This window comes from Hemiscyllium ocellatum, chromosome 5 (assembly GCF_020745735.1).
Source record: "Hemiscyllium ocellatum isolate sHemOce1 chromosome 5, sHemOce1.pat.X.cur, whole genome shotgun sequence".
Taxonomy (NCBI): domain Eukaryota; kingdom Metazoa; phylum Chordata; class Chondrichthyes; order Orectolobiformes; family Hemiscylliidae; genus Hemiscyllium; species Hemiscyllium ocellatum.
The window spans coordinates 115,382,314-115,410,308 of record NC_083405.1 but is presented as its reverse complement, the minus strand read 5'-3'; the positions used below and the strand labels follow the sequence as shown (position 1 = coordinate 115,410,308).

Sequence of the window (27,995 nt, the reverse complement as noted above, 5' to 3'; positions counted from 1 at the left end):
CTATGTTCTCATTGAATGGTGAATCAAGCTCGATGGGCTGAATGGTTACTTCTGCTCCTGTGTTTTATGGTCTAAGGCAAAAGGTCTCAATCTATACTTTAAAATAGCCCAGTTACTAACAGCCCTTGCCCGAAATGTAGCTGTGCTCTTTTCCCTGTGCTGCATGGGACATGGAGTATCCTCCAGTGTCATCTCTCTGAAATCTTCCCTGCTTGAAGACTCCATTGCCTTCAATTCGTGAAGTGCCATTCATTTGAAATAACCTCTCAGACTAAAATATATGTGGTGTTGCTCACTGCTTAGTCATCAGAGAGGGAGAGACCCAAAGGAAGCAGAGCTGTTCAACCATCATCAGCACAGCTCCCCTCACATCAAATCTGATCACCAGGAATGTGATAGTCATTTGGAAAAGATTAGATTCCCAACAGTGTGGAAATAGGCCCTTCGGCCCAACAAGTCCACACCAATCCTCCGAAGAGTAGCATACCAAGACCCATTTCCCTCTGACTGATGCACCTAACACTAAGGGCAATTTAGCATGGCCAATTCACCTGACCTGCACATCTTTGGACTGTGGGAGGAACCGGAGCACCCGGAAGAAACCCACACAGACACAGGAAGAATGCGCAAACTCCACACAGACATCGCCCGAGGCTGGAATTGAACCTGGGTCCCTGGTGCTGTGTGACAAAAATGATAATCATTGAGCCACTGTGCCGCCCTTGTCTATGAATTACCTCACCATACATGACCCAACCCTATTCCTCATTTGTGGCAACCATGGAACTATTGAGGGAGAAAGAGAGAGTCTGAGACAAATCTAGAAGAACAAAATAGGTTGTATCTACCAGGTAACGTGGCCATCACAACCCACTGATCATCATGTGCAGTTTTGTTAAGCAGATGATAGTCTCAATACTTACTTTTGCTGGGTCACAATATAGCCGTACATGTTTGTTTCAGATGCAGATACATCCAGGCGCTGATCTCCCAACTGAGAGTTCTTCTTCTGTGGTTCCTTGTACATCAGACTTCCATCGACCCTTTGATTTGGTTCTTCTACAGAGTCAAAGATACCATCTTCTGACTTTCTGGTGTTGGCCACTTCTCTGGTGATAGTGTGGCTTTTCACATTTTCTATTCCAACCTTTTCTTTACTTGAGGAATCAAACATTTGAACTTGGTTTTTGAGAGGCCTGATGTATAAGGAGTCGACGTTCAGAATGTCAGCGAGACTCTTCTTGACTTCATCGCTCTCGGCTGCTGTTTTGAAAGGCTGACTCTGTGACAAATATTGATCAATACAAGTCAACATTAAACCAGTTAAAGAATTTTGAATTCCATTATCCACACTTTTTTAATTGAATATACATGTCGTTCACTTAAAGTTCCACTTGACTGTGCCAGAAGTCAAACATACTTAATGTTATCACTCACTACACACATTCAACTCTAACCACCCATTTCATTACAAATTGAATGAAGGTCAGAGGTCAATGTAGCATTAAAGAGGTTTGCTTTACATCCATTCTTTCATAGGTTCAGCAAAGTAATTTTTGAGCTGAATATTGTTGCTGAATAACTTCATCTACCACATAAAATAAACAATAAAAACAAAGCAGCCCATTAACATGACAGAAAGCTTTTTTATCTCTTGATTTCATCTTAATAGCGATCAAGTACAGCAATAAAGGCAGCACATGCACAAAATATCGCAATAGTGGTGAATCCATTATTATTTGGATAATAGGTGAAAATGTGTTGCTGGAAAAGCGCAGCAGGTCAGGCAGCATCCAAGGAGCAGGAGAATTGATGTTTCAGGCCTGAGCCCTTCTTCTGGATAATAACCTTTTTTTTAAAGCATGATGGAATTGTAGTGATAAGGCTGGAAATGGAAAGGGGTTGAAAGTGCCACATGCTTTAGGGTAAGGTCTGCTCCAGCCCACTGCTCCAGGAGCTGGTTTTACAGCTGATGGTAAGGGGCAGGAGGGTTTCATTGGGCAGGAAGTTGCAAGGTGAAGGGTCCTGTTGCCTTTCTTGATTCTCCCTCTCGATGAATTCAGGGGTCGGGAAGGTCAAGGTCAGCCCCCTCACACTAGGTTAACTGAGGCAGTTCATGGCCAGTGGAAGGCTTCAACCCATCACCTCACCACTGCTGGTATTCAACTAGTTGGGGTTAGGAGGATGGGATATGCAGGGGGGCATCACATGGGTAAGCATAGGCAGGTCTTGGTGTCTTGTGGACAAGTTTTTGTTGGGGTGTTGGAGGGAGGTACCTGATCAAGCACCTTGTCCCTCACAGAGGGGCCGCCTCAATGATGATGCATCTGGCCTTGGGACGACTGCAGTTCCAGGAGTGGCCAGTACTGCTGGTATAACTGAAACCTATCAGCACTGAAACTATTCCAGCAAACTCTTTCCACACCCTCTGTAAAGGCCTGGTCATCTTTTTGGATCGGCAGTGACCAGAACTGGACGCAATAACCTCCAGTCAGAACTACGCATATAGGTTCATCATGACTCCCTTCACTTTATTTTGCTCCTTAAGCTACTCTATGCAAATTAAGACAAAAATATGGGACTGCCTCAACAGATCCATCAGCACTTGGTGAGAGATTAGATTAGATTCCCTACAGTATGGGGTAACCCACCCAGACCCATTTTCCCTCTGGCTAATGCACCTAACACTATGGGCAATTTAACATGGCCAATTCACCTCGCCTGCACATCTTTGGATTGTGGGAGGAAACTGGAGCACCCAGAGGAAACCCACGCCGACACAGAGCGCATGTGCAAACTCCACACAGACAGTCACCTGAGGCTGGAATCAAACCCGGGTCCCTGGTGCTGTGAGGTAACAGTGCTAACAACTGAGCCACCGAGCCGCCCCAAGATAAAGACATCTTATACCTTGGGGTTGAAATCCTTTCAATGAAATTCTTCTACATGAGAAATAACGCATACTTGCCATATGCTTTGAGATTTGCTCTTTTTATTTCAGAGAACTAAATGCAGAGAGCAACTTTTGTAGTCTCTGTTTGGCATTACTGGGGTTGGTCACAATGCTGAAAAGGAGCCATCCACCATGACCTCTGATTCAAGTGAGCGGTGCCTTTAATATTGAAATCAGGCTGAAGTAAATAGGCCCCCAAAGACCTTTCCTGTTTGCAGGCTCCCATACAGTTACAGAGGCAGTGGGAATGAGGAGCCCTGCAAAGGCATAGAGTTAAAGTGATGTGAACATGAAACAAGGGTGAGGTGAGAAAAATCTTTGTCACACAGCAATTTGTAAGGGGTGCTGCCTGGAAATGTGGTGGAGACAGATTCAACTGAGGCATTCAAGGGGACATTTGATTTTTGTTTTGGATGGTAATGGTCTAGGGAGCTGGGGAAAAGGCAGGAGATTGGCATAAGATAACAGTGCTCGTGCAGGTGTGGTGGACCAAATAACCGCTATCTGCACTGCAATAATTCTGTGATTCTGATGGTAATGACGTATCCACTAACTCTGAGGGCCTACAAATACAAAACAGATTTGGATCAAACCTTAAAAAGAAAAATCTGAAGGTTATATGAAGAGAAAAAGCAAGGAACCTAATTAGCTAACTCTTTCAAAGAAGCTGTGCAAGTACGATGTGCAAAATGCTCTCCATCTTCACTGTTCCATTTGACAACACTAGGTCAAAGGTTATCTCTGCCCAATAATTAAAAAGTAAATGTAGGAATAAAGCACTTCCTTTGCTAATATTTGTGTTCAGATGATAGTTCAATACAACGTATTTAATTTTTTAAGTTCACATCATTCGTTCTTAATAATCTGTCCAAAAATGTGACCATCTTGGAGTTCCTCATAACTCCTGCCAGAAAATGCACAGCTGACCCTCTGGAACCGCTTTGTAAAATATATCAACATTCCACAAACCTGCTCAGGGAAGCCTTCATTGAATCCATCATCATGCTTGCCTGTCATTGAAAAAAGAACATCAGTTTTAGAATATTTTATTTGGACGAGATAAATCGTAAGGAAGAAAAAGAACTGTTCAAATTTTTGAAGGCTGTAGCTCTCTCCTCCTCCACCAAGCCTCTCACACATCTGCATGGCTCGGTGACTACACCATGGTACCTGGTGTGGAACTGATGTGTATTGCAGGACCCTCCAGTTTTAATCCCAATCTGCACCAAGATGGTCTCTGAAAGGACTGAACTCGACTGCACCACTGGTCACAGTGCAGGGAACAGCTGTCAATGAGCTCTGTATTTCAGCATGTTGGAGCTGAGAGTCAGGAGAAAGTTATTTCTCTGCATTTATTTTATTCAAAGGAACACCCAGGTGTCCAGCACCTGTAGAAAGTCATGATGGGAAATTCCAGTCCATGTTATAAGCAAATTCACAGGAACGTTTTCCATTTGATAGACACATTAACCAAGTTTCCCACACGGCAGCAAGTGCATCACTTCCTCTGAGTAATGCACTTCCTGCAGGTTCCCTTCCAAGCCTACACCATCCTGAGTTGGAAAGATACTGTCATTCCTTCAGTGCGGCTGGGCCCTTCCGAGACAGCTTGCCCCTTTACCCCCAGGGCTGCACTGGCTCAAGCAGGTGACTCGCCACCACAGGGCAATTACAAATAGGCATTAAACGCTGGCTTAGCCAGCAACATTCACATCCCATCAATGGATGAATAATAAGCAAAAATTATCTTGAAGAGAAAATTGGAGCACTCCAGGTGCAATCCAAAATTCAGCCACGTATTTCTACAGCTTCCAATGTCCTGATGAGTGCAGGCCTTATATTAAGAGAAATATATTAAAAGTAACATAACAGCTTCCCAAGCATCTGTGATGTTCGACAGTGACAACAGATACACACATTTTGTAAGATCATGACTTGTTCTTTTTAATTATACCAAATGCTCTATCTAATACACACAATGTGATATTCCAAAAACAACAGCATCTTGTTCTCACTGATATCCATCAAAATGCTCCATATCTTTCAACATATCTTAGAATATTCACTTCAGAGGGAATGCAGTGTACCACAATGGTGCCTGAACGCCAAGGGTTAAATTCGAAGATGAGAAAAGGCCAATTAGCGCTGTATTCCCTGACATTTAGTTACAGAATTGTTACCATGCAGAAGGAGACCATTCAACCCATCGTGTCCATAACAGCTCTCTGAGCATTTTTATTTCATGCCAATCTCTTGCCTTTCCCTATAACCCTCCACATTCGTTCTCCTATGACTCGATGAACTTACATTTCCAGGCAGTGCATTCTATTCCTTCACTACTTGCTGTGAAACAAGTTTTTGTTTCTCACATCACAGTTGCAGAGCACTTTAAAACCAAGCTTCCGGTTTTTTGATCTGTTTATAAGTGGCAACAGTTTCTCCCTATCCGCTCAGTCCAGAGCTCTCGTAATTTTGAAAGCTTCCATCAAATCTCCCTTTCAGCCTCTCCAATGCAACTTTTCCAATTTTCTCTCATACCTGAAGTGTTTCATCTGTGAAACTATTCTCATAAACCTCTGCTGTGCTCTTCTCCAATGTATTCACATCCTCCCTGTAGTAATACTTGTGCGGTTATGTCATGACTGGATACAGGTTTTCCAGAAACGAGAGGGAACAGATAGGGAAAATACAGACTTGCTCTGGTTGGTGAGCGTAGGGTTGGAGACATATTAAAAATTTGATCCAGATCATTCAGGACTGAAGTTGGAGAGCTTAGTGGAATTTGGAATTCTCCTGCAGAAATGCAAATTGATGCTGGGTTAATTGACTGAAAGCTGAAAATGTGTTGCTGGAAAAGCGCAGCAGGTCAGGTAGCATCCAAACAGCAGGAGAATCGATGTTTCGGGCATGAGCCCTTCTTCAGGAATTGACTGAAAGGCCTGTTTGTGTGCTGTATGGCTCTATAATTGCTGAAAATGTGTTGCTGGAAAAGTGCAGCAGGTCAGGCAGCATCCAAGGAGCAGGAGAATCGACGTTTCGGGCATGAACCCTTCTTCAGGAATCTTTTTCAGGATTCCTGAAGAAGGGGATCATGCCCGAAATGTTGATTCTCCTGCTCGTTGGATGCTGCATGACCTGCTGCACTTTTCCAGCAACACATTTTCAGCTCTGATCTCCAGCATCTGCAGTCCTCACTTTCTCCTAGACGACTCTATAATTGTGAACTTGAAATCTGAGATTAATAGATTTTTATTCATTAAAGGAATATAATGTAAAGATGGGTTTAGGGAGTTAAGTTGTAATTGCAGAGCAGGCCTGACTTTCTAAACGGCTTATGCCATTTTCTCCAATTATGGATAAATATTGTAACTATTCATAGAAATACTAAAGGCTTATACTTCTGACAGACTCTTAAGTAGTTCCTTTTATATTGTACTTTCCTGCATTAGAAGCTAAAAACATACAAACCTCAATGTACATTGTTACGAAAGCAAAATACTGTTCTATGGATGTTGGAAGTCTGAAACAGGAAAATCAAGTCTAGCAACATCTGTGGACAGAAAACAGAGTTAATGGCCTGAACTTTAGCAGAACTGTTAAGAGACAGCAATTTTACCTAAAATGAACCTCAGATATGAAACTCCCTGCTCCCAAGTCAAGCAGAACAAGAGAGGTAGGATGTGTCTCCTACATATGGGAAACTGGAATGCAACATGGCTGTGTGGTGAGTTCAAACAGACACGATTTTCATTGTGGATGAAAGTGAGGACTGCAGATGCTGGAGATGCTGAAAATGTGTTGCTGGAAAAGCAGGTCAGGCAGCATCCAAGGAGCAAGAGAATCGATGTTTCGGGCATGAGCCATTTTCATTGTGGCAAGGACATATTTCTCAGTCTGTGATTTACAAATCTTTAGGGAAGTTGTAAAGACTCATGAAGGATGAATAAGATGCGTACAACTGTCAAGCCGTCAAGTTATTAAAATATTCTGCCCTGAGGAAAAAAATCTCCTGTGTCAGTGAGAGTTGAAAATAACATCTATGATAGCAGATTCAATTGCTGTTTCTTGACATATCCCAAAGTACCATCATTATAGTAACCAAGTGTCAAGGAGTAACAGGTTCAACACCATCCTGCACTCCTCCCCCAGAATGAAGATCCTGCCATTCAGGACAATTCTTCCTGAGTCAGCTGTAGTCAATTGGGAATGTTCTGGCTCAGCCCAACTGCCTGAGGGTTAAAAATCTAGGTCACTAAATCAGGTTATGATTTTTCATATGGATATATTATTGAGCTGCCTATTATAACTGTATGAATATTATTAGCCATTTTAATGCAAGGTGTGTCGCTTACCTCAACAAACAATCACTTTAATCAAGTATGTTGTAGAGTCGTAGGGTCATACAGATGGACAGCACAAAAACAGACCCTTCAGCCAACTAGATATCCTAACCTAATCTAGTCCCATTTGCCAGCACCGGGCACATATCCCTCTAAATCCTTCCTATTCATATACCCATCCAGATGCCTTTTAAATGTTGCAACTGTACAAGCTCCACCACTTCCTCTGGCAGCTCATTCCATACACACCCAACTCTTTGTATGAAAACATTGCACCTTAGATCCCTTTTATATCTTCCCACTTTTAAACATAGCCCCTAGTTCTGGACTCACCCATGCCTATTTATCCTATCCATGCTCGTCATGATTTTACAAACCTATAAGGTCACCCCTCAGCCTCCAACACTCCAGGGAAAACAGCCCCATCCCCACCCTGTTTAACCTCTCCCTATAGCTCAAACCCTCCAACTCGGCTCTGGCAACATCCTTGTAAATCTTTTCTGAACTCTGTTTTTTTAATCATTTGCGTTAGTTCAATAGCACTCCTGAAGGGTATTGCTTATGGAGGCAAGTACAATCTTTTCTCTTCTGGTCCACTTGAAGGCCTAGGGTGCAACATATGTCTCCACTCTAACTGTTGTCTCACATTGTTGGTACTAACTTCTCTTATAGAGTCATAGAATCACAGAGTCATACAGCACAGAAACAGACCCTTTGGTCCAATTGCTCACGACGAACATAATCCCAAACCAAACTAGTTCCACTTGCCACTTGCGGCCCATATTTGGAGGGGTAAGGTTTCCTATTCGTGTATTTGTCATGCAATGTTGTAACTATGCCCACATCCACTTCCTCAGGAAGTCCATTCCAGACGTGAATCACCCTCTGTGTAAAAGATTTGCCCTCATGCTTTTTTTTAAAATCTTTCTTCTCTTATATTAAAAATGTGCCCCCTAGTCATGAAATCCACCATCCTATGGAAAAGACACATGTCATTAACTCTATCTATACCCCTCATGATTTTACAGATCTGTCACCTCTCAACCTTCCACGCTCCAGTGAAAGAAATGCCAGCCTATCCAGCCTTCATTTAGAACTCAAACCATCCATACCAAGCAACATCCTGGGGGTAACTCTCTTTCATTACCAGGTTAATACTTACCTGAGGCAAAAGTGTGAAAGATGTCTCTTCTAAGCCTCCGAGGGTACAAAATTCAAACAGAACAAACTGGTAATAATAGAGAAATAACTGCACTGCTCACCTGTATTTCTGATCACACTGGGGCTCTGAAGTGACACAGACAATGGGCCAGAGATGGTACACGTCTAGTTCACACGGTGTTTATAACACATTTGTGAATGTGATAAAGAGTAAACACAAACATCAATTGTCTAAAGACCTGTGAGTTTAGTTTGATGAAAGACAGAGACAGAGTGTTGATGGGAGTCAGTGGATGTATAACGCCTGTTGCTGAAATGGCAATCCTATGCTGTTTAACAGCCCAATGGCACAGGACTGACTTTTCCTTTTGGAATTTCTTCAATCAAGTTGCATCATAGTCTGCTACATTGAACTGCACTTCACGTTCGTTCTCATCAACCTCTGCAAGTTGCAATAGGTTAAGCACTGAAAACCAGGTAAAAGCATGATTGTTCCTAAAATAAGGACAAAATGAAACATTTGTTCGATTCTGTTTCTCGCCATTTTCCCTGGGAGAGCCTGACTCCATTAGTTCACTGACCCAGTTCAGTGCACATCCTCACTCAAAGCTAAGGCTCCCATAAATGGTGTCATTAATATTCTTCTGATTTAAAATCCCACATCATCTCAGCAGCTAATACCAAACATACCGGATCTAGAAGTGACCAGCCTGATTGCATTGTGTATTGTGCAAAGGTCACCTTGATTGTATCTGAAGCTAATTATTACACAGGGAAGCCTAGCCAGTTTCTGTATTTTCTCCCAACTGTATACTTGGCTCTGCACCTATCCTAATACTGTCTATCTCCCTTTCATCCTTTAGCATGCTCCTCCATACCTTACTCTTTCACTGATCTTGTTATCACCTTCTGGAGCTTGATGTCAAAATGGTTGGGATTGTGCTTCTCTTAAGGAGCTTGGGATGCTTTGCGACACTGAAGACACTTCATCAATGCAAGTTGTTTCTTGCTAATCAATTCATTTGTATAATAGTGAAGCCCTGACAATGAGCGCATCACCTAGTCGTGATGGTGAAATATATTCCCAGCCCAATTTGCTTCTATGTAGAAGTTTGCAGTGAAATGCTCAAAATGGAGACCTGTGATCCATCAGAGCTACTCTTCAACATGCCTGGCAACATCCGAGAACTGCTGCAAATGTACGGCTCTGTTTGACACCTATTCCACAGATAGACTGTCAGTCCAAAACAAACTGCAGGTCTTCTGCAGAGCCAATGTTTGACAGGGAAAGCTGGCAGGAAATATTAGAGTCATAGAGATGTACAGCACAGAAACAGACCCTTCGGTCTAACCCGTCCACGCCGACCAGATATCCCAACCTAATCTAGTCCCCTTTGCCAGCACTTGGCCCATAAACCGTTCCTATTCATATACCCATCCAAATGCCTCTTAAATGTTGCAATTGTACCAGCCTCCACCACTTCCTCTGGCAGCTCATTCCAGACACGTACCACCCTCAGCGTGGAAAAGTTGCCCCTTAGGTCTCTTTTATATCTTTCCCCTCTCACCCTAAACCTATGCCCTCTAATTTTGGACTCTCCAACTCCAGGGAAAAAACATTTTCTATTTATCCTAATCATGCTCTTTATGATTTTATAAACCTCTATAAGGTCACCCCTCGGCCTCCGACGCTCCAGGGAAAATAGCCCTAGCCTATTCAACCTCTCCCTCAAACCCTCCAACCCTGGCAAAATCCTTGTAAATCTTTTCTGAACTCTTTCAAGTTTCACAACATCTTTCCGATAGGAAGGAGACCAGAATTGCACGCAATGTTTCAAAAGTGGCCTAACCAATGGCCTGTACAGCTGCAATATGACCCTCCCAACTCCTGTACTCAATACACTAACCAATAAATGAAAGCATACCAAATGGCTTCTTCACTATCCTATCTACTTATGATTCTCCCTTCAAGGAACTATGAACCTGCACTCCCAGATCTCTTTGTTCAGCACCACTCCTCAGGACCTTACCATTAAGTGTATAAGTCCTGCTCTGATTTGCATTTCCAAAATGCAGCACCTCGCATTTATCTAAATTAAACTCCATCTGCCACTCCTCAGCCCATCAGCCCATCAGATCAATATCCTGTTGTACTCTGAGGTAACCTTCTTCGCTGTCCACTAATTGAGAAACTTCCACGAACATTTGCAGAAAACAAAACCTTTCTAGTGCATTTGCACAGAAATTCATAGCAAAACAGTATTAATTTGTTCAGAAAAAAGCTCTAAAATGACTCTTCCTTACCCAGATGGAGCTCATTTCTCATCATCGCTTTCTCTTCTTCCTTCTGCTGAAGGTCTTGGTTAGTCTCGAGGCTGTTTCTGCTGCCATCATGGGGAGTGTCATCATCGACAACTTGCAAAGCATCAGCGATGACGTCGGACAATTCATCGAGCTGTTTGGAATTCAGACTGTCAAGGTTTACATGCTGTGTCCCAAGCTGCTGCACCACAGAATGAATGAAATTTTCTGATAGGAAACAGAACTCAGATTAGGACCAGTTTGAGCATATGATTGAAAATAAAGAAGAATAAACAGACTTCCCATGGAGTGTACTTCTGGAGGGGAGAACAGCATTAATCCTCACTCAGTCTAGCTTACAGTTGAGTGTGTGGTGCTGGAAAAGCACAGCAAGTCAGGCAGCATCCAAAGAGCAGGAGAATCGACATTTTGAGCAAGAGCCCTTCATCGGAATGGCAGCAATGGCCACACTCACACCAATGATGTACGGTTCTCCTCTCCCCAGGCCTGACTGAGCCAACTCGCTTGGTTCGCCATTTCTTACCCAGAAGGAGCTCTCTTTGAGACAATGAGGGACCCTTTCACTGACCACACAGCCTCAGCAATGGCCACTGTTAGCTGCGGCAGTGTCGAGGCCCTCTCATTGGCTAGACATTGCTTTGGGAGGGGAGGGGTGCACCACAGTCCTTTCTTGGACAGTCATTCTGGTGCCAGCCTCTTAGAGGCTGTGACCAGCAACATACTGCCCATAAACCCATGCCATTCCCAGATTTCACAATGGGCATCACCACCATACATTAAGAGTGCAATGGCTGTACCTTATGTAGAGCAGATTTGTTTCAAAGGCAAATCACCTCTATCTGAAAAGATGTCTCTCCAACACGAAATTTGCCCTTGTATACTCTTTGATTGGCTCCTAGTGATCATAGGGTGGGTGTACTGTTCTGCAGTTTACCTGGCAACATTTCTTTTTAATGCAGAAGTAGAATGCAAAACCATAATAGATTTAAAAAGGTAATCACAGGTTTGGAGAGAAAGTAGGATTGTTCTTTCAGTCAGGGCCTGGATGTGTGTGAAGTGCAGACTGACCTCCCACTATCCTGTAAAATTCCACGTTTCCATGGGAAATAGCTTACCAATAGCCCTTGTAATCCACCAATTTTTACTTGGTATCACTCAAATGTTTTGACCTAAATGTTTATGCGTACCATCCATGTGGCTGAGCAGATTGTTTGCATTGATTTCCCCAGCACTGGATTCGTGCAGCACTTTCTCCGTTTTCACCTCTGGCAGCCTATCGTCAGCTTTCAGAGGTAGCCCATCCATCCTTGGATGACCCCCCTGGCTCTCTTCACTGGGTCCTTCCTGCTGTTTGCTCCTCGATGAGCCCTTTGTTTCCTTAAGCCACACTTCAGGCTCGTTCCCCGGCGTAGTAGCCTGCACTGCCAGTTTCTGTGACAAATATCTCTCCAGAAGTGCTATCAGTTGCTTTCTGTCGATGGCCTCACTGACAGGGGCAGGGACCTGTGGCTGAAGATGACCTCTCTCCTGCTTGAGAAGTCTTAAGGGCCCGGCTTGACCTTGTTTGCTGTCGGGAAATTGATGATGAAATGCAAGGAACTGGCTTGACGGAGATTTCCCTCGGTTACTTTGCAGGAAGTCATCCAAGGCGGAACTCGACTGGGCGGTCTCACTCTGTCACCAAAACATAAGACAACATGGTTTGCAAAATCATCAGGGTGTGATGCTGGCTTTCAAAACAAAACATCATTATCAACAAGCTGGTTTTGGTGAATTAAATTCAGATCGTTAGTTCCTGCTATGCTTCTGTTTCAAGGTGGAGGGAAGTCTACAAAGAGGGCGCATGGTCCAAATGATCTAAATCCAAATTTCATGGCTAAGTTTTCCATGTCTGCACTTCCAAACCTGCTAACCTTTTCTCCATTCACTTTAACAGACGGAAATCTATGGTTTGTGTGTGAAAAAGTGACAAACCACATTCGTTATCTGTGATGTTTGTTTTTTCAACTTTGCTTCTTGTTTTTTTTCTGACCTATGGTTGCTTTGCATGTTCTCTATTCTGTAACTAAGGACTGCACCTGGGTACCTTTGTATCTAAGATGGCACTGTCAGTGGCAATTTTTAATCTTTCCACTGTACTCATTTGAGTACATGTGACAATAAAGCAAAAGCTAGTTCAATACAGTTCAATTTACAATCAAATTTCTTCCACTTGCTGTCTACAGTTTAATCTATCATTTTTTTTTAATGTCAGTTCTACCTCACGTGAAGTCTCTGCAAGAATGATGGAAGAATGCAACCATGAGCAGATGGTCTGACAGATTACAGTCTAGCAGATATGTTCTTTAGAACTCAGAGTCATAGAGATGTACAGCATGGAAACAGACCCTTCGGTCTAACCTGTCCACGCCGACAAGATATCCCAACCCAATCTAGCCTCACCTGCCAGCACCCGGCCCATATCCCTCCAAACCCTTCCTATTCATATACCCATCCAAATGCCTCTCAAACTTTGCAATTGTACCAGCCTCCACCACTTCCTCTGGCAGCTCATTCCATACACGTACCACCATCTGCGTGAAAACGTTGCCCCTTAGGTCTCTTTTATATCTTCCCCCTCTCACCTTAAACCTATGCCCTCTAGTTCGGGACTCCCTGATCCCAGGGAAAAGACTTTGCCTATTTATCCTATCCATGCCCCTCATAATTTTGTAAACTTCTTTAAGGTCACCCCTCAGCCTCCGATGCTCCAGGAAAACAGACCCAGCCTGTTCAGCCTCTCCCTATAGCTTAAATCCTCCAACCCTGGCAACATCCTTGTAAATCTTTTCTGAACCCTTTCAAGTTTCACAACATCTTTCCGATAGAAAGGAGACCAGAATTGCACGCAATATTCCAACAGTGGCCTAAACAATGTCCTGTACAGCTGTAACATGACGTCCCAACTCCTGTGCATAATACTCTGACCAATAAAGGAAAGCATACCAAACGCCTTCTTCACTATCCTATTTACCTGTGACTCCACTTTCAAGGAGCTATGAACCGGCGCTCCAAGGTCTCTTTTTTCAGCAACACTCCCTAGAACCTTACCATTCAGTCTATAAGTCCTGCTAAGATTTGCTTTCCCAAAATGCAGCAACTCGCATTTATCTGAATTAAACTCCATCTGCCACTTCTCGGCTCATTGGCCCCTCTGGTCAAGATCCTGTTGTAATCTGAGGTAGCCCTCTTTGCTGTCCACTACACCTCCAATTTTGGTGTCATCTGCAAACTTACTAACTGTACCTCTTATGCTCGCATCCAAATCATTTATGAAAATGACAAAAGATAGAGGACCCAGCACCAATCCTTGTGGCACTCCACTGGTCACAGGCCTCCAGTCTGAAAAACAACCCTCTACTACCACCCTCTGTCTTCTACCTTTGAGCCTGTTCTGTATCCAAATGGCTAGTTCTCCGTTTATTCCATGAGATCTAACCTTGTTAATCAGTCTCCCATGGGTAACCTTGTCAAACGTCTTACTGAAGTCCATATAGATCACATCTACTGCTCTGCCCTCATCAATCTTCTTTGTTACTTCTTCAAAAAACTCAATCAAGTTTGTGAGACATGATTTCCCACGCACAAAGCCATTCTTACCTTCATTTAATATGTATCTTTCTTCCAAAACTAATTTGTTGCACCAACTCTGTCCTTGACTTCAAAGTCTTCCTGTGATGTTATTTCCACCATTGCTAGAAGAAATGTCTGCCCAGCATACAATGATACAGCCACCTTGACACTACCCACACAAGCTTAGATAAAATAATAATTCAGCTCAGTTTTTGCCTCAGAAATCTCTGGGTTCAAGCTACACTCAAGGATTTTAGTCTTTACTGGGTAAAAGCAATGACTGCAGAGACTGGAAACCAGAGTCTAGATTAGAGTGGTGCTGGAAAAACACAGCATCTGAGGAGCTGTAAAATTGACATTTTGGGCAAAAGCCATTTACTGCAAATTCAGTGCAGCACTGAGGGAAAGATGGCAATGTTTGATGGAGATGCTGAGCACACAGAATGGTTTTAGATGCTGCATGCTTATTCAAAGAGAAAGTTAGAAATCACACAACACCAGGTTATAGTACAACAGGTTTCAATCACCTGATGAAGGGGCAGAGCTCTGAAAGCTCATGTGCTTCCAATTAAAACCTGTTGAACTATAACCTGGTGTGTGATTTTTGCCTTTGTACACCCCAGTCCAACACCGGCATCTCCAAATCATATTCAAAGAGAAAAATGGAATCATGGACAACATTACTCCTTCAAACCAGAAGCAATTAGTGAGGCCATTTGACTTGTATTCATTGTTTAGACATTGTTGCATTCAAAATTGAATTGAATTGAATTTATTGTCACGTGTACCAAGGCACAGTGAAAAGCTTTGTCTTGCGAGCAATACAGGCAGATCACTAAGTTAACTAGCATAGATAAATAAATAATAGGTAAACAGCAGCAAAAACAAAAGCACAGGTACAGGCAAATGCTAAGAGTTGCTGTACCTACCTACAAAACAACTGCATTTGCAATACAAACCTTTTCATTGTATCTGAAGCCCTGTTGGGAATCTTGAAGAGATGAGAGTTGTATACATATATGAACTATTCTAATGGCATTACTTTTGTGAAGGATCATCAAATGTCCATATGAATAAAAAGCTTCAACTGAAAATTGCAGTGACTCAGGAAACCTTGCACATAGGAACAGGACATAGACAGGCAACACTTGGTGATATTAAAATAGGTAACAGAGAAACAAAAGGGACCTATGAGGTTCGTAGAAACAAAGCTCAGAATCCAACCAGTGCAGAGCAGTGATCAGCCAAACTAAAACAGCCGTCAGGAAAATGCTTGAAGTGGGAAGAAGCATCTCCGATCTGTCTAATTATGGGATGATAAACTGATAGAAGACTTTGAAGACAAGGACAGAGTTAGTGCAACAAATTAGTTTTGGAAGAAAGATACATATTAAATGAAGTCATGACAAAGTCTGATGATGGACATCTGACAAGGGGCCTTGTAACCAACAGTTAATTCAGGGCAGAATCTTGTGCTGTTGTTAGTGGCGTTGCTAGAATGCATAGGAACAAAAGAACGGGAGGAGGCCATTCAGCCCCCTGTGCCATTCTGCCATTCAATGAGATCACGGCTGATCAGAGGCCTAAATCCTTATATCTGCCTTTGCCCCTTACCCATAAGTAACTTTGCTTAGCAAAAGTCATCTACCTCAGACTTAAAGTTAACAATTGATCTAGCATCCACTGCTATTTGTGGAAGAGAGTTGCAAACATCTACCAACCTTTGTGTGTAGAAATACTTCCTAAAGTGTCACCTGAATGGTCTTAATTTTCACACGATGATCACTAGTTCTAGAATCTCAAATCAGTTTGTTTAAACTCCAGAGAAAGCAGGCCCAATTTATATAATTTCTCCTCATAGCTGCTGAAGTTCGGATATTAATATTGTAAACGGACACTGTATGCCCACCAAGGCCATGGTCGGGGCTACTACATATAGCCACCTAGAGAGGTGTAACTGTACAGCACGGAAACAGACCCTTCGGTCCAACTCGTCGGTGCCAACAGATATACCAACCTAATCTAGTCCCATTTGCCTGCACTTGGCACATATCCCTCTAAACCCTTCCTATTCATACATCCATCCAGATGCCTTTTAAACATTATAATTGTACCAGCCCTCCACCACTTCCTCTGGCAACCTATTCCATACAATGGAGTACCACTGGCTTTGTGGGAGTTGACTAAGGTGACCTCATTTCCAGTTACTGCAGCTGGAAAAGATGATGCTTACTGAACAGAAGCCTTTCACTGACATGCAGACAACTGAACTGAAAAACTGATTGCGAGGAGAGAGCGTGGGCTGCAAAAGCACAGCAGGTCAGGAAGCATCCGAGGAGCAGGAAAATCGACGTTTTGGGCAAAAGCCACAACTTCTCCCTCCAGGGCTGGGACTGACCCAGCTGTAAGCCTGCCTGTGCAGTCTACACGGTAGGTACATCCTCGAGTGGTGGGATGTTCGTCAGTGGGAACTTCCCAAAAAGAACCGGCCTGGGTCTCTCGCCTGTGCTCCAGGCCACGGGAAATACACTCAATGTCACATCCGGAGGGTGGAAGGGGCAGAGTATGGGGATAAATTGACTGGAGGAAATTTTGAATTAAATGTGGGGGAAAGGGTCTGGAAAATCAGAGAATCTTGAAATCAATTTGCTCACGTATCGTGACTTGGTAGACAATGGGAGGAAGAACATGGATGTGTAGGGCATGACCATGCAGCATTAAGAGACAAACTTGGGCCACACAGAAACTCGCTGCCAACTTTTTATCATCCTACATCTGCTTCGCAAGAGGGTTGTAGAATGCACAAGCTCTTGTACTCTTGTCATCAAAAAAGAGCTATTGCTGTCATATATTGCCATGCATTTTATGGTTTTATGTGGCAGTGACTGTCACAATTGTGACCATTTTTAAAGAGAGAGATGAAAATCAATACCAACCTTGTCATTTCTGCTCTTATGAGATGGCATGGGATTAGCTGGCTGCGAGAAAGCACTGAGGAGCTGAAGGTACTGATGGAGAGAATTGAATCCTTGCAGGTCACCATGATCTGCCCTTTCATAACTTTCCTCACTTGTGACTTTTTCTTGTGTAGCCCTAACAAAGAAAAAAGAAAGGTGTCAGATGAGTTAAATTTGAATTCAAAAACCAAGTTAAAATGGCTCAGTGTGAATTGACTGTGAACAGTTTTCTTTATCATTCAACAGAGAATGGTTCAAAATGGTGACACTGCAAAGACACAGGCCGGTCTTGGCCCCCAACAAAGATATTGTACTTAAGTTGCTCAACCCTTTTCTAGTCCATGTTACCCCATTCACAGCCAATTGTCCTTCTGATCTCCCCCAGACTTCAGCCAATGGCATTCACTGTGTCAATTATGGATTGGAAACTATAGTATTGTTAAGATCTTAGTTTCTAGTAATATTACACAAATCAGATCCCACAGCATAACCTGGCTCCAAAGACCATTTGGTTTCTTTTCAATCTGTTTACCATGGAAGTCACTCACTGAACATACTTATAACATGCTGCCAATGCATTTTTAAGAACATAGACCTTTGGCCCTCCAAGCCTGCACTGACACATTTTGCCCTTCCATACTAAAACTGTCTTCACTTACAGGATCCACATCCTTCTATTCCCTTCCTATTCATCTATTCATCTATTCATCCAGGTGCTTCTTGGACGATGCTATTGTGTCTGTTTCCACCACCTCCTCTGGCAGTGTGTTCCAGGCACTCACCACTCTTTGTGTGAAAAGCCTGCCTCACACATCTCTTTTAAACTTCCCCCCACACCCCTACTGCATCTTGAACCTGTGACCCCTAGTAATTGACCCCTCCACCCTGAGAAAAAGCCTCATACTTTCCACTCTATCCATGACAATCACAATCATATAAACTTCGATTAGGTTATTCCTCAACCTCCTGCGTTCCAGTGAAAGCAAATCCAGTCTATCCAACCTTTCTTCATGGCTAAAATCCCCCATACTGGGCAACATCCTGTAGACCTTTTCTGTACCCTCTCCAAAACATCCACATCCTTCTGGTAGGGTGGTGACCAGAACTGTACGCAATATTCCAAATGTGGCCGAACTAAAGTTCTATAAAGCTGCGGCATAACTTGACTATCCTTATATTCAATATCCCTTCCAATGAAGGCAAGCACGCCACAGGCCTTTTTTACTACCTTATCTACCTGCACTGCCACCTTCAGTGACCTCTGAAGCCGCACACACAGAACCCTCTGCATATCAATATTCCTAAAAGTTCTGCCATTCACTGTAATATATTCCAACTGGACTTGACCTTCCAAAATACATTACCTCACATTTGTCTGGATTAAACTCCATCTGCCATTTTTCTGCCCATGCCTCCAACTGATCTATATCCTTTTTTTTCCCCTCTGACAATCCTCCTCATTATCCACAACTCCACCAATCTTTGTATCATACACACATACCAAATAGGAGAAAGTGAGGGCTGCAGATGCTGGAGATCAGAGCTGAAAATGTGTTGCTGGAAAAACGCAGCAAGTCAGGCAGCATCCAAGGAGGAGAATCGACGTTTCGGGCATGAGCCCTTCTTCAGGATTCCTGAAGAAGGGCTCATGCCCGAAATGTTGATTCTCCTGCTCCTTGGATACTGCCTGACCTGCTGCGCTTTTCCAGCAACACATTTTCAGCACACATACCAAATAGACAATCTACATTTTCCTCCAAACCATTTATGTTGATCATGAACAGCAGAGATCCCAGCACTGATCCCTGTGGAACACCACTAGTCACAACCCTCCATTCTGAAAAGCAGCCTTCCATTGCCACCCTCTGACTCCAATGACTAAGCCAGTTCTGTATCCATCTTGTCAGCTCATCACTGATATCATGTGACTTCACCTTTTGTACCCATCTGTCATGAGGGACCTTGTCAAAGGTTTTACTGAAGTCCATGTAGCCAACATTAATTGCTTTTGAAGATGGGTAGAGGGACAGGTAGCATTGAGGAGGTGGGGAGGCTGCAGAAGGATTTGGACAGGTTAGGAGAGTAGGCAAAATGGTAGATGGAATACAACATGGGAAAGTGTGAGGTCATGCACTTTGGTAGGCATGGACTATTTTCGAGATGGGGAGAAAATTCAGAAGTCTGAAATGCAAAGAGACTTGAGAGTTCCCAGTCCAGGATTGTCTCAAGGTAACCTTGCACGTTGAGTCAGTGGTTAGGAAGGCAAATGCAATGATGGCATTTATTTTTAGAGGACTTGAATACAAAAGCAGGGATGTACTTCTGAGGCTCTATAAGGCTTTGGTCAGCCCACTTTTGGAGTATTGTGCACAGTTTTGGACCCCAGATCTCAGGAAGGATAGACTGGCCCTGGAGTGTGTTCAGAGGAGGTTCACAGAGAATGGTCCCAGAAATGAAAAGCTTAACATATGAGGAACATTTGAGGACCCTGGGTCTATACTCGATGGAGTTTAGAAGGATGAGGGGGCGATCTAATTGAAACCTACAGAACAATGAATGGCCTAGACAGATTGGAGGTTGGGAAGTTGTTTCCATTGATAGAAGAGACTAGAACGTGAGGGCACAGCCTTAGCGTAAAGGAAAGACCTTTTAAAACAGAGATAAAGAAAACTTACTTTAGCTAGAGAGTGGTGAATCTATGGAATTTATTGCCACAGAAGGCTGTGGAGGCCAGGCCATTGAGTGTATTTAAGATGGAGATGGAGAAGTTCTTGACTGTCAAGGGGATCAAAACAGAGAAAGCAGGAGAATGGGGTTGAGAAACCGATAGCCATGATTGAATGGTGAAGCAGACTTGGTGGGTTGAATGGCCTAATTTCTGAGAGAAAATGAGGACTGCAGATATTAGAGATCAGAGTCGAGAGTGTGGTTTTGGAAAAGCACAGCAGGTCAGTCGGCATCCAAGGAGCAGGAGAATCAACGTTTTGGGCAAGGGCCCTTCATCAGGAATGAGGCTGTGAGCCGAGGGGTACAGACATAAATGGAGAGTGGGGGGGGCATAGAGCTGATGCATTTGAGAAATTACAAATTACAGCCGCCATCCAGAAGTGTGGCCACATCTAGTCAACAGTTATCTACTGAGGCCACTTAACCAGTCAGCCCCATCAGGTACATCCACTGAAACTCAATGGAAAAGGAATTGGCTAGGAGGGGTAGCAAAGGTGTCTGCTTCAGGGGGAAAGAAGCTCTGCGCATTTTTTTTGGGGAATGGCACTGCAGGCTGGAGTAAAGGGAGATGAGCACTTCAAGGGGAGGATACAGTAAAGCAAGGGTGGGAAGGGGGCCATTCGAAGAGAGGGTTTGTCCATGGTCAGGAGCATCCTGGTTTCAAGGCTGGCTCAATGTATGACCATACTTGGCATGGACATCTCAAATGGAGAGGAAGGTGAGTAAGGGCCAGGGATCTCTCATCGTATGAGCTGAAGATCCCAAAATTTGGCACAGGTGAAAGTCAGCGGTAAGGCTCTTAGTCCTGATGCAGGTAGGAAAATGTTGGCTGAGGTATTCTGAGGGCGTGAGGAAGGTGCACAGAGGGGATTGCTACTGTGGGAGGTTCAGAGAGGAGACTGCGACTGAGAGATGAAGGTAATAGTGAAAGTTGCACAGCATGAGCCTTGGTGGGACATGGCTGCAGTTGGTGTGAGGCAGCAGAGAGAAGATTGTGGCATTTACCCTGGCTCAGCAGGATTGGCCTTTGAGCTTCTTCGAGCACACACTGCTGTCCATTCCTCCAGGGTCTGAGGAGGCAGTACAGGCCTGGGTGATGACTTCACACCAGGCTGCTGACGTCTGGTGGCATGACATCCTCTGGGTAGAGAACTGCTTTCCTTTGCACCATTGCCCTTTGGCCAGTAACTCGCGGTCCCTGTCAAGTGAGAAGGGTAGCTTCAGCATGCCAATACCCGTCTGAGTACCCATCTGCCTTTCAAAGATGGCATCAACGCAGGGAATGCTGATATTTCGGTAGATACCCATTGAGTGTCGAGTTGTTCTGGGAATGGTATGTGGTAAGGTGGGGTTGGAATCAGAATTCAGAGATTCCCTGGGGTGAGGTGAGTCATTAACGAGCTGGGCTTGGTGAGATTTAGACAGTAAAGCAACTCGCACACTCAGTAGAAATCCTCCAAAAACACTCACAACTCGGATTTAGTTGAAAAAAACGTTCTTAATGCTGTTCCCATTCAAACCAAAACAAAAATCAGACTGATAGGAAATCCTAAATTCTGAGTTGAACCTTTTTTACTCAAACATTGTATCTGTACCTTTTTTCTAAACATGTATTAAAATGAATGAAATTCAATCAACAATTTGGAGCAGTGTTAAATAATGAAAGGATGGAAAGGGTGCAGAAGAGGTTTACCAGGATGCTGCCTGGATTAAAGGGTATGAGCTCTAAGGAGAGACTAGAAAAACTCAGGTAAGTGATGTGGACTGCGAAGAGGGATACCTCAGATTACAACAGGATCTTGACCAGATGGGCCAATGGGCTGAGAAGTGGCAGATGGAGTTTAATTCAGATAGATGCGAGTTGCTGCATTTTGGGAAAGCAACGCTTAGCAGGACTTAATGGTAAAGTCCTAGGGAGTATTGCTGAACAAAGAGACCTTGGAGTGCAGATTCATAGCTCCTTGAAAGTGGATTCGTAGGTAGATAGGATAGTGAAGGCGGCATTTGGTCAGAGTATTGAGTACAGGAGGTGGGAGGTCATGTTGCGGCTGTACAGGACATTGGTTCAGCCACTGTTGCAATATTGCGTGCAATTCTGGTCTCCTTCCTATCGGAAAGATGTTGTGAAACTTGAAAGGGTTCAGAAAAGATTTACAAGGATGTTGCCAGGGTTGGAGGATTTGAGCTATAGGGAGAGGTTAAACAGTCTCGGGCTGTTTTCCCTGGAACGTCAGAGGCTGAGGGGTGACCTTATTGAGGTTTACAAATTTATGAGGGGCATGGATAGGGTAAATAGAAAAAGTCTTTCCCTGGAGTCGGGGAGTCAGAACTAGAGGGCATAGGTTTAGGGTGAGTGGGGAAAGATATAAAAGAGACCTAAGGGGCAATTTTTCACACAGAGGGTGGTACGTGTATGGAATGAGCTGCCAGAGGAAGTGGTGGAGGCTGGTACAATTGCAACATTTAAGAGGCATTTGGATGGGTATATGAATAGGAAGGGTTTGGAGGGATATGGGCCAGGGGCTGGCAGCTGGGACTAGATTGGGTTGGAATATCTGGTTGGCATGGACGGGTTGTTCTGCAGGGTCTGTTTCTGTGCTGTACATCTCTATGACTCTAGGTTGTTTTCTCTGGAGCGGTGGATGCTGAGGGGAGATTTGATAGAAGTCTATAAACTTATGGGATGCACAGATATGGTTGACAATCGGAATCTTTTTCCCAGAGTTGAAATGTCTAATGCTAGGGGGCACGCATTTAGGCTGAGAGGGGGCAAGTTCAAAGGAGATGTGAGAGGTAGGGGTTTTTTACATAGAGTGTGGTAGGACTCAGGGGTGGTGGTGGAGGTAGATATAAGAGGGACATTTAAGAGAATTTTATATGAATGTTCAAGGAATAGCGGGATATGGACCAAGTGCAGGCAGAAGGGATTAGTTTAATTTGGGGGTCATGTTCAGTACAACACCGTGGGCAGAGGCCCCAATCCTGTGCTGTACGATCTATATTGAAAAAGCACATTTACCAGAATCATGGGATTCCGTGAACAGACCCTATTTCTCCAGTTCTGTACTTAGTGACGAAGTATTGTTCTGACGGTTAGTTTATATCATCTTTACCTTTCCCCCTTTTGCACACACCACTTTAACTCTACAGCATTCGTTTTTATCTTGGAAATACCACTGAAGTCAGGATTGTGGGAATAGGGTTGGAGCGTGCCATTTGAATATGTACCTGTAATGGGAAAATTGTTTTCTGAGCCAAGACAGCTTCTCCGCTGCTCTGATACATTAATATTCCATTGGATGGTTTAAGCAACTACTGGTGACATCTTAGCAAGCTAACATCATTCTTGCTCATAGTTACCTACTAGTTCGGCCTGCAGCAGGAATCAATTACATCTCTTTGAGTAATGATTTGCGAACACTACTGAAGCTTCTAAATGTATATTTGAAAGCCTTGAGTGATTTAATCAGCAATGAGTTATTCAGAAAGTTTCCGCATGACAGATCTGACCTGACCAGGGTTTATTTTTGAATGGGATTATTTATTCTCCAAATTACAATTGGTTATTTTTTGTTGCTCTAGTCTTTACACACTCCTTCCCCCAAACCCCAGCACAGATCCTCACTCAATGATGATCCCTACATTTCGACCAGCACATCTATGGTGGCATTCAAAATCAGCCAACCTTATCCTTGTTCCCTCAGCCTGATGATCTCCTCGTAACCCACGATGGATGCCCACCATTCCTTTGTCCAATCCAGGATCCCTCCACTCTTCTCAGGCTCAATCAGTGCTGGAAAGAGAAGAGATGGCAGCCAGCTCTGTGTACGTCGGGGTCTTCCTGAGGCACTCAGGCCGCACTGAAGCGAAAACCATAGGAAAGAGCTTCCAATGAGGGAGCAGAAAGCTGAAGAAACAGTTACAAGCAGGTTGGCTCCTGTACCCGCTCACAGTCAGTCACATGCACCATTGGTGGTGATCCACAGTCCAGCCGTTCAACGATTCTCCTGACAGCTGACTCTTAAGGTCAGCCGATCTGAAGATTCACCAGAAGAAAAGCAAGAACACAGTAGGCTACTGTCAACACCTAGCAAGAGCATCAAGTACAGACACAAAGTGGCACAGCACTTGACCTACCTTGCTGTTGTCTCGGAGAGCAATCAATGATTCACCACAGTGAACCACCTGATAAACGCCATGATTAACCGTTGTCCATTTGCTCACAGCGAGCCGATTGAAGTGATACATCCTTTTGCATTTCCCTTGGGTTAGTGCACAACAGGTGTTTGTGATCTGATGACAATGAGGAAGCTGAAGAGCAAGGGTTGAAGATAGGCAGTACACTCAAGGGTGTAGCAATCCTTCCTGTAACCTCAAACTTATATTCCCAAGTTTAAAAGTCCATGTAAAAATGCTGAGAAACCTTTGCCTCTCAGTCACAGACTGTCATAGATGAGATCAAAACTGGCATCAATCAGCAGATGGACTTTATATAGAGCATGGGACAGAGATGCCACACATTGGATGGAACAACTAAATTCAAATGGAAGTCTCATCAGAAGGCTTAAGCCATAAGATCATCTGGTTTCTCTTGATATGGGGAAAAATATGAATAAAATCATTCTGAAACTATTCTTTATTCTTGTTATGTTTCCAAATAAATTCAACATCAAGTTTGATTAAGTACCTCATTTGGGACAAAATGCTCTTATTTCTTTCATGGTGTATCAAACAGCTTTTTATTCACAAATCAGGTTTTGTTAAATGCTTTGTATAAGACTTGATTGTTAGAGGAATTGCTGATGTGTGACGTAGGATTATTGCCATTACCTCGATTCTGTTTGTCTGAAATATTCTATTTGCAGTGTTTTCAATTAAGATTGAATTTTATTACCAAATCTTTGTCCAGTGAACACATTTCCAACTTTCCAATAATCCACATGAATGGCTCAACCATCCACTTCGTTTTAATAGAAACATCAAACCTAGGAGCAACAGTAGGCCATTCAGCCCGTCCTGCCTGCTCAGCTATTCAGAATCATGGCTGATTCTCTGTCTCAATGCGATATTCCCATTTTCTCGCTGCACACCTTTATAATCTAAAAATGGATCTCTCTCCCTTTTGAATACATTCTGTGTCTTGGCCTTCACAGCCTCTATGGTAGAGAATTCCAAATGGTCACTATCCTTTGAGTGAAGCTGTTTTCCTTATCTCAGTGTTAAATGGCCTACATCATATCCTGACTCTGTGCCTCCTGATTCTAGACTCCCCAGCTTTGAGAAACATCCTCCCTGCATCTAATCGGTCCAACCCTGTTAGAATTTTAAAGGTTTCAATCAGATTCCTTCTGATTCTTAGAAACTCTAGTGAATACAGGCTTCAGATAAACCAAACTGTCCTCATAGGACAATCCTACCATTCTCAGTATCAGCCTAATGACGTTCTGCTGCACTCCCTGTATGCCAAGTATATTCTTTTTTCGGTAGTGATACCAAAATTACATGCAATACGCCAGGTATGGTCTCACGAAGGCCCTGTATATCTGCTGTACAGCATTCCTACTTCTGAATTTAAATCCTCTTGCTATGACAGCTAATAAACCATATTCCTTCCTCATTGTTTGGTACACCTGCCCGATTTCATTGACTGGTGCACAAGGACTGCCAGATTCCCTCCATACGTTCACACTTGCCCAGTTAAATAAAACCCGTCTTCCTGTTTTCACACTGAAATGTGTAACTTCACATTTAGCCACACTATACTGCTTCTGCCATGTGTTTGCCCACTCACTCAACCTGTCTAAATCACCTTGAAGCCACCTTGAATTCTCCTCACAAACCCACTTGGTTTTGTGTCATCAGCCATTGCGTTATCTGTAACCAAAAATGCCACTCCCCTTCCTCTCCGGCTCGTCTTTCTATCCTTCTTAAAGAAATCTCTACCCTGGAACATTAAGCTGCCAGTCCTGCCTCTCCCTGAGCCATGCTTCCGTGATTGATATGATATCCCAGTCCCATATTCCCAACCACGCTCTCAGTTCATTTGTTTTACCTGTCAGGCATCATGCAGTGAAATAAATGCAGTTTCACTGATCGGTTTTACCTTGTTCTCTGTCGTGTTCTTGCCTGCCTTTACTATTTAACTTATTACTCTTAATTACTATACCATCCTCAGATTTATCTCTTTTCCCACCATCTCTTTGGGTCCCACATCCTGACAGACGAGTTGAAAGCCTCCTGAGTAACACTAACAAAACTCTCTGCCAGAATATTGGTCACCTTCCAGTTCAGGTGCGATCCTTTCTTCTTATATAAATCACCTCTACCCAAGAAGAGATCCCAATGGTGCAAAAATGTGAATCCTTACCCTTGACACCAGCTCCTTAGCCACCGTTCATCTCTTTATCCTCTACTCTCCCTAGCACATGGCACTGGCAGTAATCCAGATATTCCTATCCTCAAGAACCCACTTTTTAACCACCTGCTTAATTCCCTATATTCTCTCTGCAGAACCTCGTCCCTTTCTCTATCTATGTCGTTGGTACTAATGTGTATAATTACCTTCTGCCCGTCACTCTTCCCTTTGAGAATATTCTCCATCTGCTCCTTGACCCGGGTAACACACCATTCTAATGTCTTGCCCACAGCTGCAGAAACGTCTGTCTGTGCCCCTGACTAGAAAGACCCCTATCACAACTGATCACTTAGAACCTGATGTACTCCTCATTATATTACAGCCAGTCTCAGTACCAGAAACCTGGCTATCAGTGCTCTATTACCCTGAGAGGGCATCACCCTCTACAATAGCCAAAACAGCAGACTTGTTAGAGATGGGGATAATCACAGGAGACTCCTGCACTACCTGCTTACTACCTTTCTTGGAGGTGACCCATCTACCTGATTATATCAGCAGTTTTTCTACCTTCCTGAAATTGCCATATGTCACACCCCCTGGCTGCTGTATATTCCTCATTGCCTCAAACTGCGCTCCCCCATATCTGCTTGGAAGAGCACTTCACTCTACTAAAAGCCATCTTTGCCCCTGTAACAATCAACAGACCCAGAAAATACCTAAAGTCAAACACTTTGCTCAAAAACCCAGTGTTGGCACAGCCTTACTGTTCAAGACACGGCTCTGAGATAAGTTAAAACCATCTTGTATATTAAATTTCAATCAAGAACAGATCTCAGTATACCCTCCCCTACTCACTATTATAGATGAATTAAAAGAAAAATAACAGAGTATGATTTATACATTTTATAAATCTTAACCTCAAACACTTAACTGATCAGACATTTCAGATCTAATACAAGCCCTACTTTCTTTTGTATGCCATGGTCAAGATTAATCTTTGAACCTGACAAGTGTGAACCATTCATGCACAGTTTCTCTAAATATGAGAAAGTGAGGACTGCTCCACTCCCCTCCTATTTATCTCTCCACCACCTCGGCTCACAAGTGTCAGTCCTGATGAAGGGCTCTTGCCGGAAACATTGATTCCCCTGCTCCTCCAATGCTGCCTTACCTGCTATGCTTTTCTAGCACCACACTCTCGACTCTAAATATGAACCACTGCCTACCCATTATCAACTCCTTCAGTAAGATTCCTCAATCCGTCCTTCCAATTCGCACCTCAGACCTTTATTGTTCCCTTTATGTCGATTCAGGACCCTAGTTTTGGATTCATCTACTTCACTCACCATCTTAATGAAAAAAAAATCGATCTTATTATGATCGTTCTTCCCTAAGACTATGCATAACAAGAATGTTTTCATACAATACAATCCCTACATTATGGAAGCAGGCCATTTGGCCCATTAAGTCCACACCAACCTTCCAAAGAGCATCCCACCCAGACCCATCCGCCTACCCTATAATCCTGAATTTACCATGGCGAGACCACCTAGCCTGCACATCCCTGG

General features: G+C 43.5%; 1 protein-coding gene across 2 annotated transcripts in view; it reads right to left on the bottom strand.

Moving 5' to 3' along the window:
* Positions 1-27,995, bottom strand: part of ptprn2 (protein tyrosine phosphatase receptor type N2) — a 956,995-nt gene that overhangs the window by 618,797 nt on the left and 310,203 nt on the right. For both annotated transcript variants that reach the window (XM_060825120.1, XM_060825121.1), the window contains exons 5-9: positions 17,325-17,481; positions 11,964-12,450; positions 10,759-10,983; positions 3,923-3,963; positions 924-1,282 (exon numbers count right to left, since the gene is read on the bottom strand). In XM_060825120.1, coding sequence (XP_060681103.1) covers positions 924-1,282; positions 3,923-3,963; positions 10,759-10,983; positions 11,964-12,450; positions 17,325-17,481 — 1,269 coding nt within the window. The remainder of the gene's footprint in view (positions 1-923; positions 1,283-3,922; positions 3,964-10,758; positions 10,984-11,963; positions 12,451-17,324; positions 17,482-27,995) is intronic.